General features: G+C 37.5%; 1 protein-coding gene across 1 annotated transcript; it reads right to left on the reverse strand.

The window, feature by feature from the left end:
- Window positions 1-5,494: 5,494 nt before the first annotated feature.
- syt13 (synaptotagmin XIII) lies at window positions 5,495-17,256 on the reverse strand. The gene is made up of 6 exons (XM_034053701.3): window positions 16,748-17,256; window positions 12,578-12,800; window positions 11,832-11,969; window positions 11,176-11,477; window positions 7,992-8,115; window positions 5,495-7,080 (listed from the first exon to the last, which is right to left on the reverse strand). The coding sequence occupies exons 1-6, from the start codon at window positions 16,922-16,924 to the stop codon at window positions 6,776-6,778; spliced, it is 1,269 nt and encodes a 422-aa protein (XP_033909592.3). The 5' UTR covers window positions 16,925-17,256; the 3' UTR covers window positions 5,495-6,775.
- Window positions 17,257-17,618: the final 362 nt, after the last annotated feature.

Consider the following 17,618-nt stretch of genomic DNA (forward strand, 5'->3'; position numbering starts at 1 on the left):
CTTGAATTGATGTGTGGAACTTTGAGCACACCAAACAATTACAGTACTGTGCATAACTGGGTGGCTTTCTTATTTATGTCAATGATGGATAGCCAATGAAATCAAATGTATTATTTCACATTAAAATTATCACTTGCACACAGGATGTTGAAGACCTTTTGGTTATTTGTATAAGGTGTGCATACTGTAAACACAGCACAATAGATTCCTGGCAGCTCGTCACATGACCTGATTGCAGTTCGACTATTGGATGAAGTCAGGCTCGACAGTATGTGAAGGGATTAGGTATCAGAAAGCAACTTTAAGATACAAAAAAACGAATCTGCTGATCTGCTGAACAAATATACAGACAAAAAACCAAGCAATCTCCAATGCAAGCAACGGCAGTGATAATGTTGCAGAGAGAATTGCCAACCCCTTTAAGTGGCAACACAGACATGCAAAGTATATGGATGGTTTGCTAAATGTTGTTGACTCAACGTTGAGGTTATAAACTGTAGGTGATAGAGCATATCTGTGCAAATATCATAGCATTTGGTTTAGGATTGACTTTTTTTTTTATAAATATCCCAAGTAAAACACATTTTATTTGCAACTTAACTGTTTGCTCTCTATATGCTGTTTGGTTTTCAAAAGACATTTTCATTTTATTGCAGAATCCTTTATTATTATTATTATTATTATTATTATTATTATTATTATTATTATGTACCCTAAAGCAATTGATTTTGGTATAAGCTTTTTTCTTCTTCTATTGTACTGTGTATTAAAAGCTTTAAATATAGTATGTGCTTCCTAAGATTTGAATGATATTTGCTCCACAGGAATATCTATACAAAATAAGCTAAGAATTTGCACAAATATATTTATGGTATACTTTTTGTAGTTTGTATTTTATGTGGCATATTGTAAGAAGACCCATCCTTTTCTGTATGTGCTAAGATAATAGAGCAGGTAAGCTTGACCATAACTGGGTGAAGCATTGCCTCACAGTGAGGTTTTCGATGGCTTAAAGTGTTCTAGATACATGTGGCTGTATTGTCATTAAGAGCTCTTATTAAAGCTTGTGTTTGACTTGTTATCTAAAGAGTAATATTCCCTAAAAATGCTGGCATATCAGGGCTGTGTCACTGATTTGAAAGGACGGATTTGCTAAACATGATGATAGATTAGGGCTTTTGTATGTTGGCTGTGCACACATTTTTTAAAAGACATGTTTGTTAATTGCAGATTTATCACCAACAGATACTTTGGCATTGATCGAAAAGCTATAATCCTTTTGATATTTACGTTAAGAGACTATATAATTTCCTATATAAAGACTTATGATGAGTAGACTTTTGGGTTGTGTATTCACAGTATTTTATTTTTCTCTTTTTATTTTGTGAAATGAAAGCTACGATATTGTTTAACTGTTTTATTAACCTGCGTTCATTTACAAATCCTAAACCTAAACCTGTATTATTTCTTTAAATACTGTAATATGTTGATTCTGTCCCATGATGTTCCAGCTGTGCAATTATTGTATAACGCTGTTAATTATAAGGGCAATAACCTGTGTATCCTCTGAAGTAACAGGTTATTCGGTTAGGGAAAGTGCTAATTCACTGCTCTTGAATCAGAACCATGAATTATGACTTTGTGATGTCAGAATGGGGAATTATGATCACTTTTTGCATGAGCCAGGCTGCAAATGTAAATATTTGCTATGTAATACAGAAAATAAATAAATAAATAATAAAAATAGGCATAAAGAATTATTACACCTATAATGAATAGTTCTATGACGAACAGAAATTTCAAAATTTTCTTGAAAATAAATGGGTCAGTTACATTTTGTGACTGTTGATTTGTATGAATGAGATGCAGCTTCCATTTGTAACCTGTTACATATTTTCAGAATATCTTCGATTATAAGAGGAGCAATGTTTGTACGAACTCTTTAAAATGTATGTGCATTTGCTGACTATGCTTTATAGTACCTGTGTGTAAAGAAAATGAGCATTTAACACTGGAGACATATAGAGCTATCTTGATTATATATATATATATATATATAATATATATATATATATATATATATATATATATATATATATATATATATATATATATATATATATATATATATATATATATCACATTCATATTCCAAATTCATATTCATATTCAGGTATGACTGCAAAAAGTACATTGCTATATTATCCTTTATGAAATCAATGATTGTATAATAAATAAATAAATAAAAATAATAAAATGTATTCAATTTGTGGGTGTGTGGATGTTTTCTTTTTTGTTTGTTTTTTCAGGATGCATTTAATACTTCTAGTTGTTATGTTCTAGAATATTTCTTTGCATTGTAAATCTTTGTTCTACAGTGCTTTGTATAGGAGAGCACACATTGATCACACCACATTGTAAAACCAATGAAGTGTTTACCCAGGCAGGTCTGTTCAGTACCAGATAGAGCAGTCTCTGACCTGACTGGTGGCTAGTTGTAAACTGATCAGGTTTTAATCTTAAGCGCAATGCTGTTTTAAGAGCTTTGCTCAGCATTTTGTTTAATTTGCATGCCTTGTGACCAGTTTTGAAAACCCATTTACATGTCTGTCTGGAATCCTTCTCTTTGTAATGGATTATATTTTGCAAATTGACCATCTGCAATCTATAAATGATTGCCCCTTTGCAGCGTACTCCGTGCATAGAAGAATGAAACGGTACTTCAGTATTCCATATTCATGAATCTCACCACTGTTCTAGCTAGAGGCCCTGCATTAAATGCAAGTTTTATTATATTTTTCCAATTCATTTGATAACCTAAATGTAAGATGAGGAGTTCTTCAACTCATTACAGTGCAGTGCATACATTATTTTACTTGGATACATTTTAAAGTGAGAGTAACATCAGTCATGGTGCAAATGCACGATTTCTAATTGCATAATACTGTACTGCATTTTTAATTAGCTTTTTCAGCTGGGTATATTGAAGTTAATTTATTGAAGAAATGGATCCAGAAATGCAAATCTTTCCAGGTTATTTGTTCTTCATAGTAATTATATGCTGTATAATAAAATAATACCAATTTAAAAAAAAAAAAATCAAATTTTAGCATTCCCTTTAAGAGACGTGTTGCAATTCTCTTTGAAAATAGCATTATTATTATTATTATTATTATTATATGCACAGTGAGTGTTTTTATGCGTAATGAAATAGTCATGCTATAAAGGGAAAGATGTTTCCGCCAAAGTAGGTGTCTAATGTAATTATGTAAGCTGTGCTCAATTAAAGGGCTCCAGTGTTCAGCTCAATAACATACTTAATTTGTTTTGCATTAGTTTGTCCTGTAACCTCAATGCCCCAAGATACTGGTAGCTCTTCATTTGTCAGAATATTGAATCCCACCCAAACTGGCATTGCAGTTCTGTTTCAGAGTGATGTCTGTTGTGTCACAAAGAGACATTCATGTGTTACAGTTCAGGAGAACAGTGTCGTCATTCTTGCCTCGAGTTCTTTACAATCTGAACCAAGATAAAACATATTTTCCATTACTGGATGACAGTAATGTAGGTAGAAGTACCCAAAAAACAAAAGCCAAACAGCATAGATGAAAGTTAGACCTGAAGAGAACATTGTATTCATTACAATGTTCTCTTCAAGTATTATATATATATATAATACTTGAATAGAACATTGTAATGAATACAATTGTATTATATATTGTATTATATATATATATATATATGAATGCCTGATGTCGGTCGGATAACTTTATACATGCTTTTTTAAAATGACTGCATGGAATATGAATTTGATATTTGATATACCCTAAATAAAATGCATGATTTGCCATGTTATTAATACTGGGTTGTTTTGCTGCTAATAAATAATAAGCAGTAATCTTGTTCATTCTAAATAAGGGCTTGTTAATTAAAATCAAAGCAGCACAATTACAATGGCACTGTTAAGAGTAGGACTGGAATCTGTGAAGAGTGCTGTGAGCAGCCCAGTCCTGGATCCCTTTCCCCAAGGTTAATTACAGTTTATTCAGTGGCACAGATACAGGCCAACAAATACATTGACAAGCACTTGCAGATCCTATAGGAAGGGATGTACTATGTATGTATGTATGTTCGTATGTACGTAAAATAATAGCCTTGTTAAAATATGAAGATAACAGCAATACTGTCACATTCAAATATAAATAATCACATCTTAAAGGGAAAGTGTTTTAGCCACAATGGGGTTATTATATAATAAATCTGGAACTGATAGTGCTCAAAACCAACTCCAGACATATATTATTGTGTGATAATATATTCAGAGCCATATACCGGTATATCTATATATACACACATACTGGTACATCACAAACATATATGCTTTTCTGATTTCTGAATTTCTATCTAATCCTTTCCGCACCACAGAGGCACAGACATCTCATTTGAAATCTTTAATCTTTTGATCCTCTGCGTCAGTCTTTCCTGCCCGCCTGAACACACTCATTATTAGCTTTACTTGATAAAACGAATGAATGATTCAATAAATTACAATAATACAGCAGGTCAACAAACACTCTTTCATTAGGAGCTCTGACGCGCCTCTTTCCTCCCAAAGGCTTCCTGTTGTCTCTTCCACACTCTGCTGTCCTTGGCTCGTGACTAATCAGAGAAAGTGTTCTTGACGGTTACCCGGGAAACGTGCCTTTCCTCTTCAACCTGGATGCTGACTTACAAAGCAATGAGCAAGGCTGCAGAAAACGAACACTTAAAAAAAAAAAAAGGAAAAAAAAAATTGCCAAATGGGCAGCAATAACCTTTTTAAAAACATTTATCACCTTCGACTAGGTGAGCTTAAAACAATCCAGCATATTGCAAAGTGCAATTATAGATCAAGCTATAGTGTAAAATCTATATTTCATGAATCTCTTGAATCACTTGGACTTGGAATTATTGTTATAAGAGCATAAGAGAGGAGCCATTCAGATCATCAATGCACACCCAGTTCCTAACAGCATTGATCAGGTTTTAAAGGATCCCAATGCTTCAGCATAGACTACACGGCTAGGTAACCCATTCCATAGCCTCACCGCTCTCTGTGTGAAGAAGTGTCTCCTACCTTCTGGTTCTGGTTTCTGTGCTGCGTTTTTAGAGTTGACCAGGGTTAACTTTATCAACTCCTTTTAAGATTGTAAGATTGCAAGACTTCAATCAAGTCTGCCCTAATTCTGATTTTCTCCAGTTAAATAGATTCAGCCTGTCCTCTCAGCTCCTTCTTTCAGCTCTGGGATTAGTCAGGTGATTTGAAACTATGGTGTGTTCATGGAGTAAACTTACTTTCTAATCACCCTGTTTATATATATTGTTGGATTACACCTTCTAAACGATAAAGCGGTACGGAATTTAGGAATGCACAATGTTTCATTTTGTATGACGTTGTGCCCCACAAGTTTTATTGAATAAGCTAGTCATTAAAAAAAAACAAGACCTTCCTTAATTAATTAAAAATAACAGAACATTTATTGGAATGAGAGTAGCACTGCTTTCGTCTTTATTATACGGTAGTTATTATGTTATCAAGCTAACAGTTTTCAAAAGTCCATGCAGTTTCAATTTTAAACATACACATATTGTGCTTTGTCTTTAGAATGTGATATACACTTTGAATGACACTGCACAATATACACGTAGAAATGGGTACCAGCATTTATTTATTATTATTCATTTCTTAGCAGACGCCCTTATCCAGGGCGACTTACAATTGTTACAACATATCACATTATTTTTACATACAATTGCCCATTTATACAGCTGGGTTTTTACTGGAGCAATCGAGGTAAAGTACCTTGCTCAAGGGTACAACAGCAGTGTCCCCCACTGGGGATTGAACCCACAACCCTCCGGTCAAGAGTCCAGTGCCCTAACCACTACTCCACACTGCTATTTACCTGGATGATTGCATACGAGGAGCTGGAGAACACTATTAAATGCTCAGTATTATATCATTTAAAGATCTGGTCTTGGTCTGGAGAGGAATGCTTTGGGTAAAACAAGTTTGCTGATTGAAATGCACAGGACAAACCCAGGATGAGGCTAAAGCCTGTTCTGATAAATTACTTTTTATTACTTGTTAGTAGCACATAGGAGGTCACTGTAGACAATCCACATTCCAAGGTTTGTGAATCTCCACATTATATGTGGAAAATGTATATACAGGTAAAGTGACTTCTTTTCCTCTCGCGGTATTCTTTATCTACTGTAACTGTACTGTATGTGTTTAGCCTTTTCTGCTACAGTGCTTTAACTGGTTCAGTCTTTACAGGGAATGACAATGTTCTCATGGAAGCCTGGCTGTGCTTACAGTGCTGTACGTGGATTGAGATTCATTTTCTATTGAAGTTGCTTTTGCATCTTATATATGACTGCCTTCTTTATAAATCTTACCCATGCATTCCTTTATGGGGTTGTGTTTGGAAAAAATACAGCATGGTAAACAGTATTCACAATTTCATCCATTTTACTGATGTGGATACAAGACATATATATATATATATATATATATATATACACACACACACACACACACACACACAGTAGATATATTTATGCATATAGATGAATAGATGACAGGTATGGGGATTCTAATTGGTGTTTATATTTAGTTTGATTTGGGAGCATGTGAATGATACTATTTCTGGTGTAAAAACCTCTACTCTATGAATGTTCATTGTGGTTTCCCAGTAGTGTGAGTCTCTGCTGGGGCTCTTCCTGGGTGCTTTCACTCATACAGAGGGTGCCACATGGCAAGTTGTTTCCTGGGGTTATTCAGCATTTGCTGCCAGTGCTGGAGCCCGGTACCTGTCGATTGCATCCCGATAGCACAGCGCCCCAGCGACTGGACGTCCCCCACACAGGCCTGGTTCAGCACCTCCAGATCCAGGCTGGACTGGGACAGCAGCTCGTGTGGAACCTCGAACATCATCATCTCGTTCCATACGGGGTTCATCTTGTGCTTCACCCTCCTCGTCTGCTTTTTCTTCAGCTTCGTGGACTGATGTTTTAAAGCCAGCTTCACAGACAAATCTGGAAAACCCAACAGGATGTGTTTTGACCATTATTAAACAACCCAAACTGCCTTAATCCGCACTAAAATATTGTCATAATATAGGGTTAAACATCCCAAGCAATAGCAACGCTGAGCAATTGTTCATAAAGTTGCTGCTTTGTTAATAGAGTTATTTATTTTGGCCTAAGCTGTGTACATATCAAGACATGGAGTCAGAGTGGGATGCTTAACCCTATATTATTGCAACGCTAATGTCTGAAGATCCTGTAAACATCTTAAGTCAATACCTACAATGTAAACTGTTCTACATGCAAACAGTTTTACTGCAAATTATAGCTTTCAAATATATATATATATATATATATATATATATATATATATATATATATATATATTTTAGCTCAAAGAGCCAGCTGCCCATATATATATATATACATATATATATATATATATATATATATATATATATATATATATATATATATATATATTATACTGTATTATATGATTTTAAACTGGGGAGGGGTAAACTGGATGCACAATGCTCCAGTGTGTAATAGGGTAAAATGTTTTGCCCTTTGAAGAAACTCTTTGAAATATGAATGTATCCTATTGCAATAGATAACCTTTATGCAAACTTCACTCTTAATAAACTGGAGCTATGGCTTTCATATGGTCCATCAGTTACAATGGCAGTGTATCTCCTGCCCACCACTAGACTGATGAAGGCACTAGCCGTATGATTTGTGTACTTGACTCTGCCTTATAGTTTTGATCAAGTGTCCACACAAAACCCAATATCGTTCAGATTTTCAGTAAGATCTCCTTTGTCCGAACACCTCTTAATTCCTGCCCAGCAAAAACACTTATCCGCCTTACAAAGGCATGAGTCACATCAGAGAGCAGCACACGGCGCACTTGGACTCACCGATGACATCCTTCAGCTTGTCTGACTGCAAGCTCCTCGCTTTCATGACCACGACACCCAGTCTGTTTGCAGCAGGAAGGTAGCTGATGGAGATGAGAATCTCGCCCACGGAAATGGCAGGATCCTAGAAACAGGACACCAGAGAAGTTGCTTATTAACCAATTAGCCTGCAGTCTGATGCTGTGTGCGTGTGTGAGAGAAACTGAAGCCGTATTCCCACAGAAAATGCAGGACCAGCGCCTGCACTGATGCCGCATTTCGTTTTTTAAATTCATCTTTTGCACCCAATGATATTGGCATTCAGTGTCTGCAATTTGGCGGCTTACCCCCATTTACACAGAAGGCGGATATTCTCGCGTTAACATAATTTGCTAGTGTTCAGTACAGTGATCAAAACAATGATGCCTCTGGTACCTGCTGTGGTATGCATGATATTTTTCACTACACTTTCTGAATATCACAAGACTCGGCCAGGTCAACTGGACCCTACCCTACTGACATTTTTTTTTAATTAAAATCCAAGAAAAGAAAGTTCAGATCTCTTGTCCCTTAATATGTATAGCTAAAGGGTGCATATACAACATCTCTGACTTAGAAGATTGTTATCTAATCCTACACTCTGTGAGCCCTGTAGTTCAGAATTGACACATCATTATGCATCAAGAGTATTTTGACACCTCTGAACTAAAGCAAACATTAGTTGTTTTTGTTTTTTTTTTTTTTTTTTATCAAATCTTTTACTTGGGGAACAAACAATGATAAGACAATACAACAAGAAATTCCCCCCATTTTCCCAGGGTCCAGTGGTGCCACGAAAGGGAGTGCGGAGGCTGCGAGCGAAGAGCAATCATCTTTTTAGCGACTGTGAGGCCAGCTAACCAAATCCTTTTCTGCAGCAAAGACAGGTCAAAAGAAGAGTCGTCATTCAGTAATAGAACCGTAAGAGAGCAAAGAATATATTTTTCAAGAATATTAGACAAAGCTGAAGATATCCATTCCCAGAATGCAGCCACGTCCAGACACTCCCAAAACATGTGCCCCCTGGGGACAAAGTGCACATACAGGGGTAGGGGTGAGCTTCATTTGGTAGCGTCTACGAGGGGTTAAATATGTTCTATGAATTAAATTAAAATGGATTAGTTGATGGTTAGGATTCTTGTAGGCACAACTAGTCCAGACAGTATCCCAACATATTTCCTTGTTTGCAGGAAACATATCCCTATTCCAGATATTGTAAGCACAACATAAGTTAAATTAGTGCACAATGCATGCAAATATAATCCCTTTCATTTTTGCGGTGACAGAACAAGGTGAAAAGATTCACCCTGACAGCCCCCAGGTGCTTAAAGTCTGGTAGATGTTTTTTCCTGACAGCCATCAGTGACCTCTCAAGCACCGAGGGAAACGTCTTCACATCAAGGATGACAGAAATAACACTCCAAGGGCAGCCCTAGTAGCCATGTAATGAGGGAATTGCGTCACTGGATTTGATTTCATTCATATCTAAGAGCTGGGCTATACATATTTCAGTAGGAGATTCACACTGATGGGCTGTGATGAGAATTGAGTTGTACATCGGCAGCGAAGAGCAAACCAATGCTCGAGGGGAAAACTCACAGCAGGGTGACGACGGCTGCTCATATCAATATCTGTCTTTGAGAATTAGTCAGGAAAGAAGCAAGCCAATTCATTTGTGCTGTTTGTGTGGCCCCCATTGAGCTCTGTGAACACACACTTGGCATCTGGCATCTGTACAACGATTGAGCTTCTAGATCTGAGGTCCTTACTGAACGGAGGCTGACACAGTACTAATTACAAAACCACTGGCGTCCATTCAGACCCAAACAATAATCCCCTGTATTACCTGAACAATTAAAACAAGGCTCCTATTGCATAGCAGTTTCAACCATTCCAGGTTTTATTAAGTGCTTGATCAGCCCCAGTGTAAAGGTAACAAGCTCCGGTGTGTCTTATTAAACCCATAGTAAAACCAGGAATGGATCAAACTGCTATGCAATGGGAGTCTTATTTCCATCCTCGAATCTGATCGCAAAAGCTATAGATTTGTAGACTGGCTTGAGTGGCTGCTACTCTGACAACCTGGGTGATTTGCAAGCTGTGGAGGGTAAATAATGAGTGTTCTTTAATATGAATTATAATTTTATTAGGACATTATTCAATAGGGATATACTATTATTTAATAGGGATTAGTTGCTACGTGATTAATTTGATGGAAATGTTCAGATTGCTGCTGCTTTAACTTTGCTACACACCTTAAAAAGGGAAGCTTGCTGGGCTGAGCAGTGAAGATTTTCTCTGAGGTGGATGGCTTTTTAAATAAACCATTTTTTTTTTCTCAGCAATATTTTATGAGGTATGATGAACTGCAAAAAAAGTGCATATTTACTGATGTAGGGCTGGCTTTTATTTATTTAGTGGGGAAGCACATTCTGTAAATATAGAAAGGAATATTTTTATGTATACCCTATACATTATTGATGTCCTCTGTGGTATGTCTTCAAGTGTTTTCTCTCTCTCGCTCTCTCTCTCTCTCTCTCTCTCTCTCTCTCTCTCTCTCTCTCTCTCTCTCTCTCTCTCTCTCTCTCTCTGCCTCATCATTTTTCCATTCCAGCACCCCCTCCACCCCTCCCCCTCTCCCGACTCTTCCAGTAGCCCTGGCAGCTCTCTCCTCTCCTGGGTCTCTCATGACGCAGGTTCCTCTCACTCACAGCAGCCCTGCCCGCTGGAAAGACAACGCGGTTCTGCAGCTGAGGCTCCTGTTTATTAACCTCCTGCATAACTCAGGTATTGCAGGCTGCTGGGTGCATTAACAAAAATGTAGTCTTGCTATAATATTTGTTACAGATTCCCTGCCTCTAAGGCGCGGGAGCTCATAGCCCAGGTGTTATAATTAAATAGCCTTGGAAGCAGAAGGCAGCTAATGCTGTTCACTCCACACATCCCCCAGACCATCTGTGAAACACTGATTCTGAAAGAAAAGATTTGAACCCTTTGCCCTTTCTTACAGTACGCTCCCTCCAACAAAATGGCAATTTCTGCATCTCCTTTAATAATATAAGGAATAATGTACACCCAACTGTGCATAATAAGGCCAAGATACAATTACAGCCTCATTCATACACTGAATAAATGAACAGATACACAATGCTAATGAACAGCACACCTGTTTGGGAGGCTGCAGGTCCACCCAGCAGTCTGCGTCTGACAGCATGCTCACGTCTGCCAGTTTGAACCTCATCACTCCTGTATTGGTGTGTCGGGAGAACTTGTCACAGTTGAAGAGGGACAGGGCGATCTCTCCCTCGATCCCGTAGCCCTCTGGCAGCGGAAACACCAGGGTCTCCTCCCACAGCAGGTGGGGTGTCACGCGGCGGATTGATGTCAGGGCCTCACTCCTTCCAGACTTGGTGGTCAGGTGTCCAGTGATGTAGCAATCGTGGCCCTGCCTTGCGCTGACGTTCTCAGCTGCAAAAAGAATCAGCATAGAAATAAGCCCAATTAGTAATAAGCAGGGCTGCATTTCTTTCACGGTGTGGTAATTTTCCAGCATTTCACAGTCTAAAAATATTTCAAGGTATTCCATGATTAAACATAATATTTATTAAAGCAGAAAAAAACGCTTTTGTCCCATTCAAAATTGATAATTGAGTTATTATACAACAAATGTTCCTAAATATTTAAATGCTTACTTGAAAAACAGTAAATGCTAATTTGCTGAATATTTCCATTTTTTATGTCCAACGTTTGCTGTATTTGAATGTACATGCAAATAATGAACACTCTGTAATTGGTCTCTCCTGTATGTATTTATTGCTTTACCTTCGATGACTGTGACATGCAGCTCTAACGTCTGGGTGTTGTATCGGAGAGAGAAGTGGAGCTTTGGGTTTGGGGCTGTGTTGCTGGCAGCTGTTTTCCTCTTCAGCTCCTCAGAGATGGAAAAGGCTTCCTTGGAACCTAAAATGTTCAAAGACAGCTAGCTTAGAGCTTACACTACAGGGCAGCAGTGTGGAGTAGTGGTTAGGGCGCTGGACTCTTGACCAAAGGGTTGTGGGTTCAATCCCCGGTGGGGGACACTGCTGCTGTACCCTTGAGCAAGGTACTTTACCTAGATTGCTCCAGTAAAAACCCAACTGTATAAATGGGTAATTGTATGTAAAAATAATGTGATATCTTGTAACAATTGTAAGTCGCCCTGGATAAGGGCGTCGACTAAGAAATAAATAATAATAAAGTAATACCCGTGAACTGAGTCTGTTTTATACTGGAAAAACCCAAGCATTGATTCGTCTTGAAAAAGAGTCAGATGGGTAATAATAGACTTTTGAAGTACTCACAGTCGAGTGTATGTGATCCATGAGGGTTGCTATAACCCTTGTTGTTAGCCTAACCGATACAGTGACTGCACACCTAGCTGTTTCCCCAACGAGCAGGTTTTGTACAGGAATAATATAGATCTGTTTCCTCTTGAGGTAAAAAACGGTAAACTTGATGATGTAATATTTTGCGTTTTAATCACCAGTGGAATGTGAGCCGTGCTGTATATCATCCCCAATCTACTTTACCTTGCCTGGGGAAGATAAAGACCTCGTCAGAGTCGTCGGTTGCTAGGCAACTGTCGTCAGGTACCGCGGTGTTTTCAACTGAAGGCTCGTCTGTTGTTTCCAAGGTGTAGCCTGTGGAGTTGATCAGCTCCGGTGACGTCACCAAGGGTTTGGGCGTGTAGATTCTGGGAAACTTTAACAGAGTCCTGGGCTGGATGGGTTCAGTGGATTTCTTAACGCTGAACTGAAAATGAAAATGAAAAGAAAAAAATCACCATTAAAGGATGAATCAATTCAATAAAACAACAACTGCAATAACAACGCGAGACAAGTGTTGTTGTTTTTTTTTCAGTGCTGTTATTTATAGCTGGATGACATCAAGGTTTATACAATTTATCAAAACGACACCAGTCTGTCTGTCGGTTTGTATGTCTATCTATCTATCTAGTAATTTCAAACAAACAAAAAAAAGCGAATGATAAGAGCATCTAAGTGAAAGGGGTTTGGTATACAAAGTACTTTTGCAGACGTGTTAAATTAAAAAAGGCGGATATTATGGAAAATGCGAATGATTTTTGTTTCTTTCTATAAATACTGAATGCTGGATCTTTGCCCTTTGCAGACAGTGCTAATACAGGTGCTTGGATAGTTTTCTATAATGCTGTGTATCCATACAGAATACTGTTTGCTAACATAGTACTAGCCTCTTCACTCAGACTCTTTGAGTGGGACAGTGTCTGCATTGCTGATGAGAATCGTGCTTCATCAGAAATGACGATGCGGCCCTAGCAGGGGGAAAGACTAGCCTTAAAAACCATAACAAGTGCTTATTCATACAACATTTTAATGATGTCTCGAAAACACCATCATTAAAACACTGCATCATTAAAACAACACCGTATTATGTTTTGTAATTTTCACTTCAAAATTGGTTTACAGTGAATCGAACCAGGCAGTGCACTCTGCAATGTACTGTGTCTCTTTTCCTGCTCCTGAAAGGCTGAGGCTGATAAAAGAATGTCTGATCAAATAGAATCTGTACTGGCAATCTCTTGGTTTGTTTTTTTTCCAGACAGAGCTGTAATAAACTGCAATGTAGATATGCCACAATAGAGTTTCTTCACACAAGTGGCTTTGGGAGAATGGAAGGTGTACAACATGACTACCACAAGGTCATGCATTCTGGTAGCCAAAATAATGCATCAGTAGCCATTGTTATAGCTCAGTGTTTTCACATCAATACAGTATATCAGCTCACCACTTGACTGCGACCTCTCACAATGAAACAATTGGCAGAAATATAAAGGATGAACGGTTTTCTGTTGCATTTACCAGAGTTGGAATCATCTACAGCTGTTCATGGTAATGATATAGCAGCTGATGCTAATGACTGTTTATACACACATTACTGTGTTGTAATTCTCTGTATTCACAGCCTCCTTATTTAAGGACTAAAAAGCAAAAGCCGTTGACTGGTAATGATACTCAGAGCTGTTGAGACAGGGGGCTTCCATCATTCTACCGCTAAATAGAGACCATCCCTGGAAACAGCCCGTAATGGACATTGTTCAAGGTCAGGGGATACGTATCAACCAACTATATAAGATTGCAAATCGATTGCCTTAAGTATTAAAATCATTTCAATGCTTTGCATTGTTTTTTTTCCCGTAATTGCAATTATTAATTGTTTGATGTTCCATACTAGTAAGATCTAAGTAGAAGCATGACCAGTTTTGTTGGTTATGTGACATAAGTGTAAGTAAGCTCCATTCATAAAATAGCAAGGATTATCTAGAACCTAATAAAAGGTATATTATAGTCCAAAAACTATTATTTTTTAACGACAATAAACCTTAGCATTTGTTTTCTGCTTAAAATATATCTGAGACATTTTTTTTAATTGTGTTTCATATTCTTCTGCAGAATATTTAACACCCAAATCAAAACCTAAAACAACCTGCTAGTTTTACATTGAAGCCAGTACAGAGACAGGCTGCTATATCTTCACTAAGACTAGGCAGCTCTTTCAGAGAAGCTACTCTAATGAATCCGCTATCAGGGAATTGAATCTACTTTGCTAATGCATTCTGCGTATTGTAATGAAATGATTAATTACATCTGTTTTAATAATAATGATGTCTAACAGAAATATGACAAGATGAACTATTGATTATTACATTAGACTCCAGATCGTGTTCTTCGGAACATTACTTCTGGTGACAGACATTAAAGCACATATTGATTGAAATGATTTAGAAGACATGCAAAAAGAATCCTCTTTACTGTCATTTAACTTACATTAAACTTGACCCACTTAGAAACTTGAGATGTAACCGTGCCATTGTCCTCATTATAGTAAAGGCTACTTTGAATTTATTTGGAGCATTTTTAACTGGCATCTTCACTGTTATTTAGATTTTCTCTTTAACTATATTGTGATGATAACTTACTCTAATGTATGTTAACCGCAAAAGTTAAGTCAAAATGTAATGCATCAAATTATATAAATACAGCTTGTGTTCAGATTTTTTTTCAAAGAAAAATGAATTTGTTACTTAATGGGCTAATTCCAAAATGTCATAAACACGCCCAATAAATATGCCATACCAGAAAAAGTAGTGTGAAGGTGTTTTAAAATTGTATGTGTTTTTTAATTTTTTTATTTTGGAGAAACTTGGAGAAAATAGTTCTGATTATCTTTCCCTGTAGTATTTAGATAGCTTTGTCCTGGTAATATATCATCTCCAGGTAATGCATTCTGTTTTAATGATCTAAACAGTCCCCAGTGTGTATTTCATTCCCAGTCCAGAAATAAACAACTCAGACATATCATTTAGAGGCTTGTGGTTTGTTTAAAATTGTTTATTATTCTTTTTAGAAATGCAAATCGTGTTTATTTTTTTCTTTTTCTTTCAGACAAAAACAAATGTGCTAATGATGATTCGGAGTCATTAGCTTTGAGAATTTAGCCCATAGTGTAGTTGAATCATGCAGATTAAATAATGGTCTGAAGCACACTTTTTTAGAAGTAGCGTTTGTATAACCTGGTGTGATTTTTGTTGTTGTTATTGTCTGGTGCATTTTATAATTAAGATAAAAAAAAAAAAATACTCAGCGATTCATTCTAATGAATTCAAGCAGAACATATACACTTGCAGTCGTTATTTTAAAGTTACTGTACTAAAGCAAAATGTTTTGGCTAAAATGCACCTGCCCTTTAAGACAGGGGTCTCCAACTCCAGTCCTGAAGAGCTACAGGGGCTTCTGGTTTTCGTTTCAACCAAGTTCTCAGTTACTTAATTGCACCAATTATTGGCTTCATTAGTCCAGATTAACAGGTGTTCCAGATCTTTAGCCACTGATGAAGTAAAGACACATATAAAACCTGCTGGATAAGGGCTCTCCAGGACCAGGGGTGGAGACCCCTGCTTCAAGGTGAAATTTCACTTGAATGGCATTTTCACTAAACTGTGAAGAGTGTCACCTGGTGGTTAAATATTTTCAGATGTGATGTCATAATTAAAAGGAGTCCCATTTCTTTTGTTAAACAGAAAATGCATTCTGAAGTATCTGCCATGTTTTCTTAATGGTAAGTCTGGTTTATGAAACCCAGCACAGCTATACAGCAACTACATCCATTGATGTCATATTATAATGAATGCATGGTTTGTATTATAGACCCAGTCATTTGACTAGAGAATGTAACTGCAAAATGGGAGTTTAAATATAGTAAAATGTATGTAACCACCTTCTCCAGTTTTTGAGCCAGCATAGCCCCATACTCTCAGAGACTATTCCTAATAGTGCAGTGTGCATATCTCCCAGGCTAAATTCAGTTCACACACACACACACACACACACACACACACACACACACACACACAATTCTCTTTGTTTTTGTATATGTTTCAATATAACCTTGTGCACAAAATTATTCTAGAATTTTGCATTATTTGGAATGCCGCGAAACATCAATAGACTGTATAACTGTTACATTGTCATGATAATGCAAATGTATGATTTTGCCAATTTTTACTTTTTAATATAGATTTTTGATTCTAGATCATAAAGCTAAAAAAAATAATAAAAAATACACACCGTAGATCAATGCCACTATGCCAGTAACAGTTTTACAGGATGTTAAATAGAAAGACACAACAAAGTTTAGTTTTCCATGTTTGTTTTTTTTACCTGCTGTGCAGAATGAAACACACTGGGTTGGGTCTTTTCCGAATCCGATTCCTGGTCTTTTTCCGAGATTCCTTTTTTGCAAGACTTGCAGAGGAGCGAGAGCCCACAGATGGCAAGGATGCCTGATGCTGTCCCCAAAGTGGCTCCAAGGGCAATGACGGGGGCTGAAAAAATCATGTTAGAAATAGATCTCTCTCCCTAATGCTTCAACCACATTATATAACGAAACCTGCAGTCCCAGAAAGACCAGTCCTTTCCAAAAGATGATTTTGTACAGGAATACAAAACCAGCTCTACAGTACTATGGGAGTCAGATATACCATTGCATGCAGTTTGAGCCTAAAAAAACAAACAGCTGGCCTGGTCTGCTCGACTAAATGTTTTTTACAAGCCTGAGCTGCTTGGAGGCTGTGACACTGCTGGAAGAGAATGGAGGCAGTTTCATTGATGCTTTCCTTCCTCCCTCTCTCTCCCTCACTCTCCCCCTTCCCTCTTTCTCTGCATCCCTGGGGACAGTGATGTGTAAGAGCCTAGTGATGTCATAAGGGAGGCAGGTCTTTACACTCAAACTGTTAACCCTTAAAAAGGCTACACTAATAAAATAAGGAAGGAGTAAGGAACACACACACACACACGTTATGTTAACCTCACACACTTTGAAGCGTTTCACTCAAAGGAAGAGTAAAGCAGGTGGAATGAAGGCTGGGTGAACCAGCCTTACCTGCTGTCTTGCAGTACACTGTGTGGAGCTCCTGCCCAGCTGCCTGAAGACCTGATCAGAATATTAAGCCTCTATGTTCTGTTCTATTCTATTACACCACTTCCATTCTACTGCTGATAGTTTCTCTCTGTTCTGACAGCTGACCTATAG

This window comes from Acipenser ruthenus, chromosome 27 (assembly GCF_902713425.1).
Source record: "Acipenser ruthenus chromosome 27, fAciRut3.2 maternal haplotype, whole genome shotgun sequence".
NCBI classification, from domain to species: Eukaryota; Metazoa; Chordata; class Actinopteri; order Acipenseriformes; family Acipenseridae; genus Acipenser; species Acipenser ruthenus.